This window comes from Felis catus, chromosome C1 (genome assembly GCF_018350175.1).
Source record: "Felis catus isolate Fca126 chromosome C1, F.catus_Fca126_mat1.0, whole genome shotgun sequence".
Classification (NCBI taxonomy): domain Eukaryota; kingdom Metazoa; phylum Chordata; class Mammalia; order Carnivora; family Felidae; genus Felis; species Felis catus.
In genome coordinates, this window is record NC_058375.1 from 124,159,281 (window position 1) to 124,179,633 (window position 20,353).

The following is a 20,353-nucleotide window of genomic DNA, read 5'->3' on the forward strand; positions in this document are numbered from 1 at the left end:
TCAAAAACATTCCCCTTATATTTCAGTTGAAATATCCAGATGCTGAATGGGGTAGCATTCAGCAGAACTCTAGAGACCTAAATAAAGTCACAGTGTTTTACAAATGAGAATTCTGAGATCCAGTAAGTTTCCATAAACATATTGTAAGTGGAAATGCTGGATTACAACTCAGGTCCCCTCCTTCTCAATCTAGTGACAGTAGTAGCAACAATAACATTATCAGTACCAACCGTAATTTAAGATTTTTTTAAGTATATTTATTTTGAGAGAGAGAGAGAGAGAGAGAGAGAGAGAGAAAGAGAAAGCAAGTGCAAGAGTTGGGGAGGGGCAGAGAGAGAAGGAGAGAGAGAGAGAATCCCAAGCAGGCTCCTAGCTGTCAGTGCAGAGCCCGATGTGGGGCTCAAACTCACAAACCGTGAGAACATGATCTGAGCAGAAGAGTCAGATGCTTAACCGACTGAGCCCCCCAGGTGCCCCGGTACCAGCCATAATTTAAAAAGCAAGCTCTTAAATACTGTAGAGCAGGAGCTGTTTGAGATCTTAATGCCTATGATCTCATAATCCTTAGAATAATGCTAGGTGCTATTGTTAGCCTCCTCCTCCTGAAGAAACAGACAAGTAATTACCCAAGTGGTGGAACCAGGATTCAAACTCAGTAGTACCGACTCCGGATTTGTGTTCATTTGAGGGAAATTTGTTGTTCTCAAATGTCCATTTGACTATGCCAGTAGACTTGGCTTCAATATCAAGGCAGCTTGTGGTCCTTGGCAGAATGACCCAAAAAGCCCTTTTAAAATATATCCCCATCGGTCACCTGGGCAGCCAATGATAATGATGTGAACCATGCACTGAATGCAATGGAGTTCTGCTTAGGCACATGCATTAGAGGCTGTCAGTGGACATGTGCAGGGGCTTGAGTGGAATGCCAAGAAACTCTTATTTCATACTTGCAATGTTGAAAGTCATATGGTGGATAATGACCTTGAGATACATTTAGCTTTTACCTATTTTTCATATTTAATGGCATAAGACCAATATTTATATCTTAAGACTGCAGTTCCAATATGAGAATGTAATTGGTGCTTATTCTGTATATGCTGATAGTCAGACGGTGGTGGACTCAAGAGAGTATGTAGATGGCTACCTGAACCTCACAAGGAGAGACCAAGGGTTCAATATCCAGAGGCCATGCTTCCTCACTTTCTTTCCTCATCAGCCTTTTGCTCTGCAGGCATCCCCCTGTTTGTTAGCATGTCCAGAAGAGGAAAGTTAGGGAACGGGGCAGGGTGTGGTGGGGGGGAAGGCTTCATCAATAATCTCTGTTTTCAGTAGTGGACATTTATGCACAGCAGAGAAGAAAAATGCCATGAGCATCAGCAAGGCTAATGTGTTACTTATTTGCCTTCCAAGCTTTGCCTAGCTCAGGGATCTGTTTGTGACAAGGTGATCAAAAGACTCACTGAAAAAGGGATCCCAAAACACCTTCATTTCCGTCAACCCAATCTGAAGCTTCCAACCTCATTTATAGACACATCAAGGAAATCTGTTTGTATTTTCAGTGCATACCAACTCTTATGCCAACATATTTAATGTTTTTCCTTACCTGTTATGTAAAATAATATTTCCTTTAGGTTTTCCTAAACTGGGGGTGCCCTGCTAACCTGCTGGAATGTAGATGAATCATCATCTTTATCAGCCTGTGAGATTCTAAACTAAAGATTCCAATAATTAAAATAAGATTCTCATCTTACAGATGAGGAAAAGAGGCTCATACAGGGTTAGTGATCTCTTCAAGGTCAGAAAGGATTTCAGTTTTAGAGGGGGCACTCCTGGCCCCTATTCATTGCTATAATTAAATTTTTCATAGTGCATGATACTGTCACAGATGTCCTTTCTAGACCTTCCCAAGAACTAGGATATTTTTTTAGTGTCTGGCAGTTAGATATGTAGGCAGTACTCTACGTACATATAAGCAACATTTTTATTTAAGAGTAGCAAAAATTTTCCGAGTGTATGTATGTGTGTGTGTGCATGCACATGTGCGTGTGCGTGTGCGTGTGTGTGTGTGTGTGTGTAACTTCCCTGCTTCCCTTCCCTTCTTGTTTCCTAACCAATCTGTGGAACTTCACCACCACTTTTCTCCAAGTATCATATTCAAGACAGAAAGAAAAAGGCCATCCTTTTGTCCTACCTTCCAGCTCTCTGTCAGAACTTTTCTAGGGTGTTCTGTGCTTAACAGCAAATGTTAAACGTGGCCTCTGGGTATTTATCAGAGGAACAGGGCTTGTAGACAAGGTCCCTGGTTCTTTTAGCTTTCCTAGGCTGATGACCCGTGAGGAGTAGATGACCCATGAGAGGAAAATCCAAAGATGGGTGAAGAACTAGCAAAGGAGTGGAAAATGAGGCATGCCTCAGAATGGCATACTTGTTGGTTCTAATCATCTATACAAGTAGATTCCAACGTGAAGTGGCGAGGAATTAAAAAAAATCCATTTGCCTATGGAAATGAGGGGCATGATTTGTTTTGGCAGCATATTCCCCTTGCTAATTATATTTTTCATCGGCTGAATTTAAAATGAATTTTCATTCTTGATCGCACAGGGTCTGGGTATTGGTGAGTCATTGTAGGAACTTTGCTGGGGATCAGGGGCTGCCAACTCAAGATTAAGAATTTGCCAAAGACAGGCACAAGTGGGACGATCTTCACGTGACGAAGCCCTTCAAAGATAGGAGTGGTCACAAAACCCAGAAGTTTGGCTCAGAAAAGTGATTAGAGATGTAGAATTTTCTCAAGCATTGTTCTACCAGAAACAGACACAACCTAATGTCAGTAATGTCCTATTTGATAAGAAGTAGCAGGTAATTCAAGCAATAACTATGGGCTATTTTCGGTTTAAGTTTGTTGTCAGTATGTCAGGGGCCTTCTAATGGTACACCTCCAACTTCTGTCCATCTTTTGGGGTCTGCAGTTGTAGTCAAGAACTGTACCAAATACTAATCCCTAACAGGAAACCAGTAAAGTGTCACTGTGCCCATTATATTCTATTCACCCCTACAATTAGAAAAGGCAGGGAGGAATGAGTTTACAAAGGACCCTGGAGGAAAATGGAAAAAATAATTCAACACACGCACACACAGACACATACCCAACATTTGGGGATACCCTTCATTTGGAATTCTGCTTCTATGTCTTCTATAAATCATCCCCACATAAACTGCTTCCCAAAAAAACAACACTGTATTGTCAACATTTATTGCAAAAGAACACAATATAATGAACCTAAGTGAGACAAGAAGCGATCTTTGGAAGGAAAACTCTAAAAGGCATTACTTTTAGAAAAGTTAGTCATTTAAAAAAATTTGCAGGAGGAGGGCAAAATATGCATGCTTCTTATTAGCATCAAAATGCATTTAGTACAGAACTGTTCAATTAAGGATGTTGAAATTACAACCTTTTGCAGAACTTAATAAGATGATAACAATTTGCGTAATTATTGTACTATTTTATGCTATTTCATCACCACCGTATCATTTTCATGGGATAGTATTTGATGCTTTTTTTATTAGCATATGTGATTTTTTTCACACTATGGGACACTGGCTGAAAAAAATACTCATAATTTAAATTAAAATACCCATATTAAAACGGCCATCTCTTCCCAGTGCATGAAGAAGGTATACGATCTCGTTAATTTTGTTAACAATTTTTATTTTGTCCAGTGATAGTCAAGTAGGAGCCTGGAGCTGTCTTCCCTTGAGACTTCTTATTACACAAAATTATCTGAATCCATAGGAAGGAAGGATTTATAACACATAGCAAGTAGAGTGCATTTCTTTCTTTCTTATTTACTTAATACCTATGCAATCTTTCCTGGGGATGCCTTTTCCCCTCTTGTCATGATTTTATATAATTCAAGTAGAAGTACAAAGTAACATGGCCCTTGTCTAAATTACACAAAAATTAGAGCTAAGTGGTCTGTGAATGATGGCCTAAATGGGGACATAAGCCTCTAATTAAGGTTCTGAAAAGAGAAAAGGATTGAATTCAGCAAAGAATTAATGGGACTTTTATACATATTTTAAAATGTATCTAGCAATCCTGAAAATGGGTATTGATATGCAGCTACCAGTGAATGCAGTGCAGGTCTGCTACATACATGAATTTGTTACATGTATGGAAATGCTCATGTATCAGCATAGATTAGAATACAATCCTTGAGGACCCTCATAACTGAATATAGTCTTGGTGTGTAAAGGGAAGAGATGGTGGTATATTATAACATTTTGAACAGTGATTTCACTAAAAAACAAAACAAAACAAAACCCATGTGACACGTAATGTATTATGCGTAGCTACTGTTTTCATCCCGAGTGAATACTGTCAGAAAGATTCTCTGCAATAGAGTTTAAAATAAGCAAATGGGAAATTTACCTTGAGCTCTAGTAGGGGAAAATTCCCTCAAACTCTGAATTTTAAGAGGTATTCCCATCAATGTGCTATGGTATTAGAATATATCCTATTTTGCAACTAATTTCCTTCCTGTACAGGCTGATAACATATAATAAATAGGTTTTCACTGCTAGTCTTGTACTAGTCCCAAAGGAGACTATGGCAATGTCCTTTCTGAAATTAGTAATTTTAGTCCATTCCACATTGATGATTATGGAGATGAAACAAAAAAACCCCACTGCATTTTACATTAAAAAAAAAAAAAGACTAGGTGGTCAACTATCCAGGTTAATAATATTCTTCTGTATGGAAAAGCTTCCCAGCATGACTAATTTCCTCTTGCAGCTAACTAGAAAAAAATTAGCATATCCCTATTGATTATGTATTTTGGGGTGGTTAAGTAATCTTTGTACTTCACAGAAAATAATAAGAATGTTTCTTGCTGATATTCTGGAAGGACCAAAGGACACTTATTACTACCCTGAAATGTAGTAATTCAGTGAAAGACTGAAGACGAGAGACAAAAAGCACAGAAATTACTGTAGTGTTAGGAAGTAACGAGAAAGTAAAAATGAAATTGTGAAAGCCAAACAAAGGTTTTTTGTTTTTTTGGTATTTCTGTGCAGCAAAGATATATACCCTAAGCTGTCAGAAACATATTAAATGGGGCATAGTTAAATTGAGTGCCTCTGATAAGAGGCTCTGCCAGGCTATCAAAGTTTTAGATCAGTTGGATTGAATTTCTGGCATATTGCACGTTTCCACACTGTTCATTCTCTCTTTCCTTTCGGTGACACTACAAGGGCAGCCTTACATATGCTTATAATTTGTGATTTTACAATGCGGGGGACATCTACATTTTCAAAGAAGGGAGGATACCATGGAAGCCCAGAAGAAAAAGGGGGGGGGACTTTTGCAAGAACCTCCTTTGCAATATGACTTCAGAGCATTTGAAAAAAACAAAAAAACAAAAAAACAAAAACTTTATAGCTCTTCCGAGTCCAAAGCTATTTGAAAGAAAAATGTGCATTTGTGTTAAATTAATTTATGTCTATGAAATTCTAAGGGACCCTAAATATCAAGAATTCATTAAACTAGTAATTAATAATAATGAATGCCAATCATGATTACTTCTAAAATCTCCTGTGAAACACTCTAGAAAAAAAAATGTATAATTACTTTATATTTCAGGTTTTCCCTAAGAAAATGGTAGTATGTACCATATTTTACAATCTCTTTTATTCTACTACAAAAACATATGGATACAGTAATTCTATAAAAAGAATTTCTTTTTGTTTGTGGAAGTGCTTCAAAACTTATACAAAGGAACAATAAATATCACCAAATCAATTATGCAAGAACAGAAAGAAGGTAAGGAGAGCAAATGCAATTGAAGGTAATTTTAAAACCAAAATATTATTTGAAACAAGCATATCCTGGGGAAACATAAAAATACTCTTTCATTTTTTAAATATTTATTTTTGAGAGAGGGAGAGGGAGAGAGAGAGAGAACGAGAGAGAGAGCTCACATGAGGAGGGCAGGGGAAGAGAGAGAGGGAGATAGAGAACCCCAAGCAGACTCCATGCTGTCATCACAGAGCTAGACTTGGGACCAGATCTCATGAATCATGAGATCATGACCTGAGCCAAAATCAAGAGTCAGCCACTTAACAACTGAGCTACCCAGGCCCTTTCATTTCTTAAAAGAAATTACCCCTGAGTTGAGCTTTTCACTTCATAATTAAGAGACTCAATAATAGGGAATCAAGTTTCAAAATAGATTTCTTCAATACTTTCTGTCTAGGTGAGAGGAATTGGTACATACAGCTTTCAGAAAAAAAAAAAAGAACAGTGCTTAAATCGAGCCATCAAAATAGCCAACAATCTCTCCAATTGTTTAGTGCTATTATGTTTTATAATCATGTCCACGCCTTTTTGTGTTGCTGGAAATGAAGGAAATGATCATCAAAACAAATCCCCTGCACAGGAGGCTAATCTGAAGATGACACCAGCCTGTCAGTTGCAGGCACTCTGGTTATACTGCCCTGAAAGGCAGCTAACCCAGAAAAGATCCTGGAGGCAGCGACTCCATTTGCAATATTGCTCTCACTTCTCTGCTGTCACCAGGTGTCTCTCCTTTTCCTTGAACTGTCTCCCCCCATTCACCCGATAATCTTGTGCTTGTACATTGCCATCAGCTTAGCTAGAAAGAACCCAACCAGATTCACTTCATAACCAGGATGGGGGGAGCACTTACCAGGGAGCTTTTCGGTATTTCCACATCGGCTTTGGTTTTGATGTTTTTCTTGTGGTTTCCTTGAGTGCTCGTAGAGCTGCTGGTGAGGCAGGAACCCTGGGAGCTGCCCTTTAACACACTCCTGCAGGAAACATTATTTGATCCACTTTCTGTCTGTTGAGCGGCTTTCTTATCAACTCTGCAGGTAGAAAGTGATTCCTCTGATAAATTACATTGCTCTTCTTCAATCACTACTTTTCCCAATCCTTTGATGTTTAAGGTAACCTCTTTGTATCTCTTTGTCTTTAAACCTTTGAGTGATAAATGTTTGTCAGTGGCCTTGATCAGATCTTCATCTGACATCCCAGGAGTGTGTCAGTTTAGATTTGATATTTATTTATTTATTTATTTATTTATTTATTTATTTACTTACTTACTTACTTACTTACTTACTTACTTACTTACTGCTTGTGAGATGGGGGAAGGAGGGAGCAAAATAAAAGCCACTGAAGAGTGATTGCTAAATACATGTCTGGCTTGAGATCAGCAGGAAATGTAATTACCTCTGGAACGTTTCTAAGTATACGTTTGCTTGCTTGGCACAATCAATGAGGTCGGCATACCTTAAAACGTATGTGTAATTTTCTTCCATTTCATGCCATGTGGGTACAATCCACCGTCCCAGTGTAGGCTGAGTTTCTATCAACCTTGATAAAACTTACCATTCTTTAATTTCAAAGACCATTGATTTGGTTAACAAAGTAACATGGACTAAATTATCATTTTATGGCTAACTTTTATTTCATTGTTTAAATTCTGGCTAATGTACAAAAGACTGCTGCCACTGTGCATTTCTGTTTGCATGAAAACATGCTTGACCAGCATTTCATATGCAGGAAGCAAACGACCCTCCCTGTTTTTGGGGGGGGACCCCTTGACATTGCCACCCTCTTTGCCGAGACCTTACCTGTTCAAAAGTTCCGTCATAAATGTATCTTTCGTTGAACATGTGACAGGGCTGGGTCTACTTCTTGGTTCAAACTTCGTTTGGTCATAGATGTCTTGTGGGGTCTTCAAATTATTTTTGCTTTGTAAACTATTGTCCGGACTCTGTGCCAACCTAGTGTTCCTGGCAAGCTCATTTTCCATTTTACACTGCAGCTCAGGCTTCTTTTTCTCTTTTTTTCTCTCCGATTTTAGCTGTTTGTTTCCAAACCCCAAACCTTTTGCATCCTTTTTTTCCACTTTGGTTTTGGGGACATCCATTTTCTTGCTACTGAGAGCTGGAAGTCGACTCCTCCGAAAACCAAACCAGCTGGCTAAAGAAGGCCCCGGCTTTGGCTTTGCTTCCACAGAGGGGCACTTTGTTTGCACTTGGCCCTTTTCCACGTTTTCCTGAATGCACAACATGACCTTTTCTTCAATTGTGGGTGAGAGGGGGGCTTCGGGGCTCACAGCACCAGTCCTGGTTGTAGAAGTATCTGGACACCTTCCAGAAGTTTCTAGCTTGGAGGTCCTGCTTGTTTCAAAACTGTGTGGACGCTCTGTCCTCCCCAGATTCTGCGGGGCTCGTGGGCAATCTGTTGGGGCGGGTGGGCATGTGTAGTGGTCACCGTTTGGTTCCTCAGGGACAGCCATGGTGGGACATCCTCCCTCTGCATAGCCCTGCTTGTCTTCCATTCCACAGGGGGCAAGGAGCCCTTCAGATGTTGGAGGGACCCTCAAAGGCAACTTGCTTGGGCTCCCATGCTGGCTACTGGGGCTGCTGCCTGCACTCCCTAGGGAGCCTTGCCTGGTGGAGAGATGTCCCAGAGGCCTCCCCACGCTGGGGAGACTGTCAGACATGGGAGCAGAAGGGGTCTTGTTGGGCGAGACTTCCGCGGAGGAGCTCTGTCGGGTGAGGGAGTTGCCTCTCTCAGCGGTGTTGGTAATAATCTGAGTTCGAACTTTGCCTGGCCCTTCCATGGGGGGAGTAGGGGGCTTGTCACCCGAGTGAGCGCTGAAACTCTGGCTGCGGGCTTTGGCTCCATTCATGCCTAGAGCTGGTTTTAAGTGTGGCTTATTGGAGGAAAGGGATCTTTTCACAGCCCTGCTTTCTCCCCCATCTTTTCCATCAGCCCCAAGGATGCTATTATCCAATGACTCTGGCATTGCCGTTTCCAGGGGAAGCCCTTCAGCCAAACTGCCTTGTGCCTGAAAACACAGTGGAGTCACAGTTCTTTCTCCCACTGTGGTCTCCATGCTCACTGGATTCCCAGCATCCTCTGGCTTAGCCTTGCTCACAGCCACAGAACTTTTAGAGGCTTCATTCAGACTGTCTTTTTCATGTTTCCCTGGCACTGTAGAACTTTTCCTGAGCAATTGGGGAGATTTCATGAGAACTCTGAACCCAACCGGGAGGCGAGTTTTCAGCCCTTTCTCATGAGCGCTTTGACAACCATGTGGGGTGTTATGGCTTTTGGAGGAGGGTGATGATGAGTGACTGTTACCCTGAGATGATGGTGACTCATTCGCCCCTAAGAAGGCAGGCTTGGGTGAGGTGGGGACACAGTCATTCATTTGTCCTTTTCTTCCTGGGGACACACTTTTGGGGGACGATATTTCCAGTGGCTCAGGGGCTGAAGGACAATTCTTGGGAGTCCGTAACCCTGTGTCTGCTTGTGTGATCCCAAGCGTTTGGTGAGGTGGGGTTCTGGGGACACCTCTCTTTGGAGAGACCTTTAGGGGCCCTGGGGCCATCACAGCAAATGAGCTGGTTGGGGTATGAGCGGAACATCTGGTTTGAATGACTCTTTCTGTGGAGGGCAGAGGGTGAGTGAAGATAGGCTTTTTGAAGGCCACAGAAGGTTTCTTCCCTGGCACTTCTGTCATGATCTGATTAGAAGAGATAATAGGAGCAGAGGATCCCTTCAGAGGTGGGGATTTGAATATGGTCCTTGCTGTTTCATTGGGGACCCTGGTGTCGGGCTTGGCAGATGAGGGTGGTGGCAAATAGTCATAACTGGGCCTGATGAGAAGGGAGCCTGACCTGTCTGGAGGGGGTGGGGGGGAAGGTGATTTCATCCCTGCTTCTGGCCCAGGGTCACAGTGTTTGTCCCTCGTCGGGGGTTCTCCATTGTCACCTGGCTCATTGAGGGGCCTTGGCAGTAACTGTGATGCTGGAATCTGACTCTTGGAGCACTGGACCCAATCCTTTCTGCTGGACATTTTGGAGCCATGAGGAAGTTGGCCAGGGTGTTTTGGAATGTGTGAATCTGGCTGCAAATCAAAAAGGGGTGCTGGGCCCTCAGTCTTCTTGAACCGTGAGAGCTTCCCAGGAGCTAAGGCTGGTGATTTTTCAAGAGACACTGGGCCCGATGAGGGCACTCTTGAGGAGAGTTCAGGCTCTATCATTTTTGATTTCTGAGGTGAAGACTTGCCCCTGGCAGGGATTTTTGTCAGACTTTGTTTCTGATAGATACCCATGGACACTGAAGACCTAGAATTACTCTGGCATGACACAGTGAGTGTTGGTTTGGCCGGTCTTGGTCGCTGAGTATTTTGTGTGACTGTCCTGGGGCTGAAAGAGCCAGTGGGTGCCACAGTAACATTATCTATGTCATCTTTTGGAATGTTTTTCTCAGTTTCCTCTTCGGGTCTCTTCAAGAAAGTGTAGTCTCTTGCTGCAGCTCCTGGCTGTAAATGAGCCATTCCCTGAGGTAAAATTTCAGTGTGTTCTGCCTTGGGTCCAATAGGGGCCGGATTGATGGAAATTTCATTTCTGGTAACAGTGACAAAGCCAGTCTGGTGAGAGCTGAATTCAATGGGCTCGCCATCTTCCGCGTCAAATATGACGGTAATGCATTCTTCTGAAGAAGTCCTTTTTACAACCCTTTGCTGTTTAATGAAGCTAAACGTCTTTGGTCTACTCTCTAAGGGGATGGGCACTTGTTTTTCCTCCTCATCAGGAGACCCCAGTTGAGATTTTCCAAATCCCATAAGGATGTCCAGATTCTCCATGGATCTGTCAGTGTCAGCAGTCAGTGACAAATCTGAATGGCTTTTCTCATCACTGCTACCGATGTGCAATTCATCAAAGGCTTCATTGTCATCGGTGTCTGAAAGCTGTAGACTGAGAGCCACACGGCCCTGACCGCGTGGCTCCCTCTCTCTCTGTACTTGAGGTGCCTGCACACTTGGGCACAGCATCCTCTCCAAGGGGCAGTTGCTGGCACAACTGGTCCGATTCTCAGGACTTTCCCTGGGGTAAACTGAGGACACACCTTCTGTAAAGTGTTTTCTATTCAGCTCCCAGCCAAATAGGCTGTCAGAAACACTGTGGGTTAATTTATGACTGTGCAGCCTGCAGCCCTGGTTTGGAGCTGCCTGGAGCAAGGCTAAGGAGGAAGAGTCCTCATCAGCATCATCGTGGGAATCTGTATCATAGACAAATGTCTCGTGGGGCTCCTTGCTGGGGCTCCTCGTGTCAGTTGGTTTGCAGGGGGGATACCCCTTGATGCTGCTACTCTTAATTCCTGGAGAATATATTCCTTCATTTGAGTTCATGCAATCTTTATAACCCCATTTTGTTATCACTGATGGGGGTTCAAGTAACACCTTTCGCTTCTGTAGCTTTCTTAGTCCTTCCAAAATGTGACTTTCCTTGATACGAGTGGGAGGTAGTTCATCTGTTGGACTAGCGAAGCCACTTGGGAGTGAAGAGTCAATACTTAGCCTTTTATCCCAGTTTTGTGATGATTTCTAGGAAAGAAAAGTACATGTCAGACATCACTGAATCACGTGGATCACAACTACAAAAAGGAAAAGTCCGTGATTAGACTTGATTCTGGTGGTTCAGTATTCCTCTATAAATGCATACATTAATTAATTAATGCTAATTAATCATTAACTATGCAGCAAATCTCTGCTTTGCCAGCCTCTGAGCTAAGTAGCCCATGATGTAATAAAGCAGTAGATAAGGACCCTGCCCTCAAGGAGCAAGCAAGCCAGCAGAGGAGAGGAGACTTGACACAAAGTCAAGGGGGCAAACGAGGAGTATGAATGTAGTAGGGACTCCAGAAATTCAGAGAGAGGTCAAACCCCTGTTTGGAAAAGCCATGAGAGGCATATAAGAAGATTTTTGGTGTGTGTGTGTGTGTGTGTGTGTGTGTGTGTGTGTGTGTGTGTCTGTGTGTGTGTGTGTGTGTGTGTGTGTGTGTGTGTGCGTGTGTCTGTGTTTCAAACCTCCCTAGCCCCTAAACAAAGGATGAGTTTGCCTTGGCTGAAACCTGGGGAAATAATCAGAAGACAATATGACCTCATTGTACAGTATTTACAAGAGGTAGAGTGGGTAAATGGAAAAGCAAGTTGGTCCCTATATTAATGGTCCCTTCCATTCTAAAATTTGATAGTTCTGGGTCTTCATAACTTTCTTTGATAGAAGGGGAACATCTGTGAAACACATACATACATCTAACAGTGGGACACTGGCTGCTAGAACCCTATGGTAATGATTTACCTACTATGAAAGGTCAATTTTCTGTTCTTCATACCATCCCAAATACTAGTGCTAATTTTGACTAAGAATGACACAGAAAAACCATTCTATCCTACACAGACCTTCATATTTCTCAGAGTATTGCTAACCAGAAGTGGAGGGCAGAAGTAGAGAAGTAGCATTTACTGACCATCTGCTGTGTAGCAACCACTGGAACAGGGCTTTGATTTAATATTCAGAACAACACCATGAGGGAGACATTATCAATTCTGTTTTACTAGAGAGAAAACTGAGAGGCAGCATGGTTAGTCTGTTTAAGATTACACATTTAAGGAAGAGTTGGAACAAAGGTTTCAAAAGCTCTGATTTCCAGGGCTCTTCCTGGGACTTGGTTCCAAAGTAGCATTGCAGAGATTCTAACCCAGGCAGGCTGGCTCTCGAGCCTGCATACCCATTGGCAATGCTATGTGACTGGAGCCAAGTCTCTCGGTTCTCTTCTCTATATTGTCAATGTCATAATAGAGATCATACATAATTGTAGACAATCTTCACACCCCTCGCACCCCTCTCTTGAATGGAACCTGCAGAGTTTTATCGCATACCAAGACTCAGAGAAATCGGTGGGATTTGGGCACTGACCTCAGTCTTTTTTTTTTTTTTAAGGTTATATGATTAAAGGTGAAGAACTTCTATGAGTGAATCTGGTGGTTTCAGACGTGTGCTCTGTGCCCACCTTGCCTAACAGTGCAACTTCTCTTGGCATCTCCATACCAGCTGCCCCCGCCCATAACTGACCACAAACCATGTGCAGAGGTTGAAAAAGTGTCAGAAACTTCATGTTGGAGCCCTGGCTTTTTAGTAATCTGTGAACATTTGCTTACATCTAAGACATTTCCATTAAAATTACTCTTGCTATCTACAACACATGGTGTTTATTTTTTTTATCTGTTATTTGTTGATTGTTTTTAAGTCAAATTATATATTTTCTTTAGAAAACTCTCCAGTATCAGAAGTTGCTGTGGATAGATGCTATTTGGTGATGCCTCCCCTTTCCTCTCCTTTTCCTCTATGCCAATAAAACTTCTTTGGAAATCAGGAGAAATCCCGTTAGTGAGTTTGGGTATTAGAGACCAACCAGTGGGAGGTCTCTTGGGTTTCTAAGAAGCTCCATGATCCTGATAGTCACGTTCACAATAAGAAGAGAAGCCAGGCAGAAGTACTCTGCAAGAGCTTGAAAAGGCAGATTTGTTAAACCCATAGAAGATGTGCTCAGCCGAGCTCCCTCTGCTTCTTTAAAGCCTGGCTTCCTGAGGTTTGGATTCATCCCAGGGCCAGTGGCCATAAACCTCCCAGGGCCCAGCTCTCCATCCTGTGGAAAACCAATTGAGGAATGTGGTTAATCTCACAGGATGGAGAGCTGGGCCCTGGGAGGTTTTATAGTATTCAGTAATTTTTATATAGTAAATATATAGTATTCAGTAATTCAGTAATATTATAGTATTCAGTAACATGAGAAAAGTTTGGAACAATCTGGAAACTTGAAAAAAAAAGCATGAATCTTCTATGGGAGAGATGAGGGAGGAGCTGGCATTTCCACAGGCAGCTTCATGTTGTGCCTGGAAAACAGCTGCTCTGGGAGGCAGTGCAATTGGCGGAAGGATGCCGCTGATAACATAGGGGCCTAGGTTCCACGTCCATAGTCTTTTTCTATTTCTTGACTGGACAATGGTTTCACACAACTTTTTTTTTTTAAATAACATTCTTGGTCTTAATGTAACCAGTCCATCCCAATAATTTGAATAATATTTCAAGCCTGGCTGATTCAACAGGGCCACGACAGCAGAATGGCAAAGAGTGAAAGTTCTGGAACCAACTAACCAGCTCTGCCACTTACCAGCTATGAGATCTTTGGCTAGTTACTTAATTTCTCAGCAGCCCAATTGCCTCATCTGTACAATGGGGGAATAGGCAAACCTACTTAAATAGGCTCTTATGAGCACTGAATGAGCTAATACTTGTGAAATACTAAAAGAGCTAGGTGGCACATGGTAATTATTCATGAATTAGATCCAGATTCCTCCATGCAGAGCAGCCTAATGCATCTCTTGCAGGCTTCCTTTCTGTTTCTATAGAAAAGAATATTAAAAAAAATAATTGTGAATTATGAAAGAGCCATTGGTCACATATTTATTATTATGCAAGTTATTATTGTAGTCATGTGAAAATTCATAATATATGACTTTATTTTGTAAGTTAATACTAAATGAGTACTTGGTACATGGTAAGAACTGTAGAAGTTTCTTAAATAATATAAATTTAAATGTCTTTATGGGCTGGGTCTAGTTTGCTAGGTCCTTGAAAACTGGGACTTTGTGAGATGTGACAGGTGTGCTGGTACTCCAATCCATTCTGAGTCAGGACCTTATGAAATCCACAGATGACAGTCACCTGAGTGTGTAAAAATTACATAAGAACCTAATTTCTCCTTTCTCAGGGAAGAGGTTTCCCTAAAAGATCAAGGGTTGCTCGAATTGTAAGAATTTCAGGAAAAAGAAAAGAAAAAAAGGCAAGGCAAGGCAAAGGACGAAAAGACAAAGGCTCTGAGGGGGGAAGGGAGGGAAAGGGGAAGTGAAGAGAACAGAGCAAGGGCTCTGGAGCCAGTGACAACCACAAAGAGAGGGAACATTCCTGACCATCTTCTCAGTTTGTTAAGAGTCAGGCTCCAGCAGCCATTATTCAGAACTTTGAACATCTACTCAGAAGGAACAACTTTGATAATATATACATGCTGTATTAGGAATCTGAGTCCAAGGGAATAAGCTCTAAATTCCACTTTGAAATTTTTTTCTGAGTTCTTGTTCAGAGTATGACAAAGCTACTCCCTCACTATTATTTTCTGGCAGTTATGGAGCCCTCCTGGCTTCTATGCTCCCAAATAATAAATGGGAGTTTACGCATATGATAGGAAAATGACCTCTGAAACTTCTGATTCAGGGTTTCCATTGTTGTGTACTTTCTGCTTTTCTTCAATATGGGGAAAGGGCAGAAGTAGCTCTTCCACACCCTCTGCTTATGGCAGCCTGCACAGATGCTTCTTCGCTTGTGAGGGCCCACCTAGCAGATGGGAGGCATCCAGCAGCAGGAGTTACCTAACAACCTGGTGAAAAAACTCCTGGCATCTAAGTCAGCGCATGCCTGCCTCCAGTGGAGCCGGAGTCCCTGTCAGCTACCATGGTATTTTCTCTCTCTGCCATGCCACCCTCCAATTTATAGTCAATTAGTGCTTTATGAGGCTATAAAACTGAGTAAAGGAGGTCAATATAATACATGCCATGCTTGAGTAGTAAATTCCTACAAAGCTAATGATACTTTGAAAACTTTCGGCCATTTATTCTGAGATGATGTACCATCCTCCCTATCATCTGGGAAGAAAACAACATTCGCTTTGAGTTCTCAAGGGATGCTTAGTCGGGGATGGCTTGGCCAGTGGCCTTGCTCACTGTCATTTGCAGTGGGCATTAGCAAGTCTTTCTGAGCATCGCAGCAATAGAAAGTGTCCATAAAACTAATTGGAAACATCTGAGTTGGCCTGAAACATCGTCACTTTCATTAGGCCAGGGCTCTGGGTTCCAACTTGATATGAATCTATGAGCTTGGTGGGCTCCAGCAAAGCACAGAAGGAAACTGTCTTCTTCCTCCCAACTCCCCCTGTCAATGCTGTCCAAGTCATTTGGGTTAAATCATCCTTCCACCCCTCACTTGCTGTGGGACTTCTGGCAACTAACTTAACATTTCTGAGCCAGCTTCCTCTCCCATATAATGGAGGAAATGAGATCTCCCCATATAATTCTGTGAGCAGTAAATGCACAGGTACTCAACAAAGGGTCATTCTCTTCCCACTGTCCACCTTCCTGCCAGAAGAGGATTCTTTCCTGGCTCACTCTGATGCTAAATTGTCTCAAAAGGAGGCCTTACCCTTTTCCTGAGGTTCTTTCCATCATGCCATGTGTGGGAGGAGCCGCTGGAGTTCTCACTGCAGGTGCTCGAAAGAGACAGCTCACTGCTGCTGCAGCTGTTTCGAGGACAGAGATGACCAGGGATGACGATCCCCAAACCAGGGCATTTCAAAGCAGGGGCTCCTGATTTTGCATTCGGCTGGCATTCCTAAAAAAGCAGGACAGCTCTGAGCTAAGGCTTTGCTTAGAGGACAGTAAATACCAACTTGACATCACAGTGAGGTAAAAGCAAATGTAGCCTAGTGCTTAGAAGGACGGCTTTTGGGGTCAAACAGCCTAGAGGTCCAAATCTTGGCTCTGCCTCTTGCTAATATACTAGGAGGAATTATTTAATCCCTCAGAGCTACATTTGTTCTTAAAGTGAATAATGATACTATTATCATTACTGCCTACCTTATAGAGTTACCACAAAGACCAAATGGGGTTCTAGATTAGAAGCATATCACACAGTACCTGGCCTAAGTAGGTACTTGATTATGACGAACTGCCATCACAATGGCAGAAAAATCACAATGGTAGTTTCCCACTTTCTCCAGTCAGATGGGTCAAATAATCAGATCCATATCAAGCCATGACCAATGGCACAAAAGAATGAAGACAGAGTAGCATCTTTGGCTGTAGGGTTCAAGAGCATGACCACTACACTGGGAGTTTAGTGACCTGGATCTCAGGCTGCATGTTGCCCCTGGCAGGAGACACTGAGTAAAGAAAGCATTTAACTTCCATGCACCTCAAGGTCTTCCTTTGTGTGTGTGTGTGTGGGGGGGGGCAGTTCCACCAGATTGTTCTCCTGGCCCCGCACACAGCATCATTCTGAGTCAGGAATCAAATACCCGGGAAGTCATGTCTAGTGGCACATCAAACTGAGGAATTAGGAGGTACTGTTGGAAAGGTTATGGAACTTTCCATATCATTTGGCCGTCTAAATGGTAAAGACTGCCACATCAACTAGATCTGGGTTCCATGCCGAAGACCCAGGTGGGGGCACAGGTGACAAAGTTGTAAACATCTAAAGCACATCCTGACAGCCATATTCTTGGCCCCTAATGTAATAGATGAAGCTCCATGAGCTGGACAAGCTAAATTAATTTAGCATCCTGATCACGAGAAGAAAGTCTCTCCATTACCGTCTCATTCCACTCTCCTATCTATATAAAGCTTTGTCTCAGAAGCTCTTTGATGGGTAACCATCTGTCTTTGTGTCATTCACAGAATGGCAAAGCCTCTTACTTATGCAATTTATTGACACTTTATGGGTGCCTTTATTACCTGAGTACTTATCACTGTTCTCCAAATGCAATTCCAGCTGACAGTGACTAAATCCCCACTGGAGGAAGGAAAGGCATGCTGTTCTGGGAGTACTCAGGGAACATGCTAACCCCCCGCATAAGTACAAAGGGTATATTTAATTTCCTCTCTAATCAATATCCATAACGCTTAATAAGGTTAGGTTTTCAACATCAAGCATTTGCCTGCTATCAATACTTCATTTTTGCTGCATAACAATCCCTTTAAGTGATCTAAATATGCCAAGAAATTTTACTATTCCATACCCCACCCCCGAAATTTGGCTCTAAATAGCACTGAGAGGAGAAACTTGTCTAAAAATTCAGCATTCAGCAGTATCTGTTGATTTATGACCTTGTTACTGCTGCATGTAACTTACTTAAGGAGAGTTTATTATTTGTACCTTGACAGATGTCTACAACCAGTAGTGCTATTGCACAGGTTGCCTGACATCGACACTTGGGCCACTGCGTACATCTAGGACAAACTTTCAACGTTTATTTATTTTTGGGACAGAGAGAGACAGAGCATGAACGGGGGAGGGGCAGAGAGAGAGGGAGACACAGAATCGGAAACAGGCTCCAGGCTCTGAGCCATCAGCCCAGAGCCCGACGCGGGGCTCGAACTCACAGACCGCGAGATCCTGACCTGGCTGAAGTCGGACGCTTAACCGACTGCGCCACCCAGGCGCCCCTAGGACAAACTTTCAGAAGTAACACATTACACTCCCCTTCTACTCGTGCACTTTCCTATTTTCACCATCCCCAAACCTCTTTCATATTTTGTTGCTTGAATAAGCAGGGTGGTGGTTTTATTTAGGACTGCCTCTGCTCTGACAGACTGGTCTGTTCTCCAGAGGGAGATTGTGACTGTGTCCTGTGAGACCATCCAGATCTAAATTTTTCTTTTTTCTTTTCTTTTCTTTTTAATGTTTATTCATTTATTTTGAGAGAGAGAGAGATCTGGGAAGAGGCACAGAGAGAGGGAGAGAGAGAATCACAAGCAGGCTCCACATTGTCATTAAGTAGCCCAACATGGGGCTGGAACTCATGATTCATGAAATCATGACTTCAGCCGAACTCAAGAGTTGGACACTCAACCATCTGTGCCACCCAGGTGCCCCTGATATAAATTTTTCTAATGGCCCTTTTCACACTCTGCATGGCTTTCGGTTACCGTTTGTACTCTACCTTTTCTTGAAGCACCGAAACTTCCATGATTTCCCTCTGTCTTTCCCACCTATTCCTTCCTACTATACCTATCAAAATTATATCTATTTTTACAGCTCAACTCCATTCCCAGGACACTTTTTACAAATAAGCATCCTTGCCCAGTTGTTTCCCATGTGTGTACCTCCTGTATGGATGCTGGATTAAGATGACAGGGAATTTAACCTCAGGGCTACCAAAGGGAGGAATTGCTGCATCTGCCTTTGACCATGAACTTGAGATGAGCAGATGTGATGGAGCATACTTCAGGGAGGTGGAGAAGACCTATTACTGTCATATAGAGGCCGGTGGGGTTGGGGGTGCTTAAGCAGAGAAGTATCTTCCAAGTCAGGCTTCTCATACTTCAATGTGTACATGTATCATCTGGGATCTTGTTAAATGCAGATTCTGAGTAATTCTGAGGTGGAATCTGATGTGTAGTATTTTTGACAAGTTCCCGGGTGCTTCTATGCTGCTGTGCCAGGACTTTGAGTAGAGGGTCCCTAGGGGAAGGTATGAAAGAGGTCTACCTTTGATGTGGGTTGCTTGGTAGCAAGTTGTATTACCACACGGCCTGACCTGGACTTTGGAGCAGGATGAAGGGAATGGTCTGAGCCTACCCATGGACCAGTACAGTGGGGAGAGACTGCATATGTGTGTAGGGGGGTGGGGGGGGGAATTTACAGGGTAATTCCTTAAAAGAAGAGGAAGGGTCAGTCCTCCATATTGGATATTCTCCCATATTTACCCCACATTAGATAAGCAATATTTGAAGTTAATAAGGGACCTAGAATCTCTTACATCATGGCTGCAATGCGAGCTCCTTTTTCCTGAAGTCTCCTTCATCAGCAAATGATTATCAAGCAGGATTATCCACTCCAGTGAATAACTAACTGTTGTGTGGTTGAGTGCTTGAACTCTAAGGCCATTTATTAGGTTTAAACTCTGGCCCTTCCACTTGCTAACTCCTTAACCTTGAGAAAGTTATTTAACCACTACATGCCTCAGTTTCCTTATTTGTAAATGGAGATGATGAAAGTACATATCATACAAGATCACTGTGAAATCTGGACAGCCCCTGGCATACAGCAATGCTTAGTAACATTTAGGTGTTGCTACTATTATTTTTTTTATATACGTGTGTCTTGACTCTCAAACTAAATCACAAGTTACAGTCTCTCTAAGAGACTCTATGTTATACTTTCTTGTGGTGCCAGTATTGTGTGATACCTTGCACACAGGAACTGGACTGAGCAACAGCCAAAAGTGTGGGTGCCCTTTATTTCTGGGAATTATTGATATGAAGTTCTGGAGAGATATACTAGCAGATACTGCTCTTTGTTATCATTCCCCATCTTTGCCACGGTGTTCTGTGGCTGTGGCATAGTGCCGATTATGAAGAACAGAAGAGCGCTAAATGGCAGGAATCTTATTATTGCCCCAATACGGTTGGTGGGTACTGTGGTACATGAATTTTATATATTGTGGGATTTCATCCTCACCATGATTCTCAGAAATAGAAAAGAAATATCATTATGCTCATTTCTCAGATGGGGAACTTGAGGCAGTGGCATTGCTGTCTTGCGTAAGGTTACCAAGCTAGTACAACATTCTGAAGTCAGGCCCACATCCTAGCCATTATTCTATGGCACTAAGTAAGGACCTTAACAATAAGCAGAA

General features: G+C 42.5%; 1 protein-coding gene across 9 annotated transcripts in view; it reads right to left on the reverse strand.

Moving 5' to 3' along the window:
- The window catches only part of NCKAP5 (NCK associated protein 5), a 974,188-nt gene that overhangs the window by 98,375 nt on the left and 855,460 nt on the right, over positions 1–20,353 (reverse strand). For all 9 annotated transcript variants that reach the window (XM_045034779.1, XM_045034780.1, XM_045034778.1 and 6 more), the window contains 3 exons: positions 16,138–16,326; positions 7,654–11,426; positions 6,708–6,885 (listed from right to left, as the gene is read on the reverse strand). In XM_045034779.1, the coding sequence (XP_044890714.1) occupies positions 6,708–6,885; positions 7,654–11,426; positions 16,138–16,326 (4,140 nt within the window). The remainder of the gene's footprint in view (positions 1–6,707; positions 6,886–7,653; positions 11,427–16,137; positions 16,327–20,353) is intronic.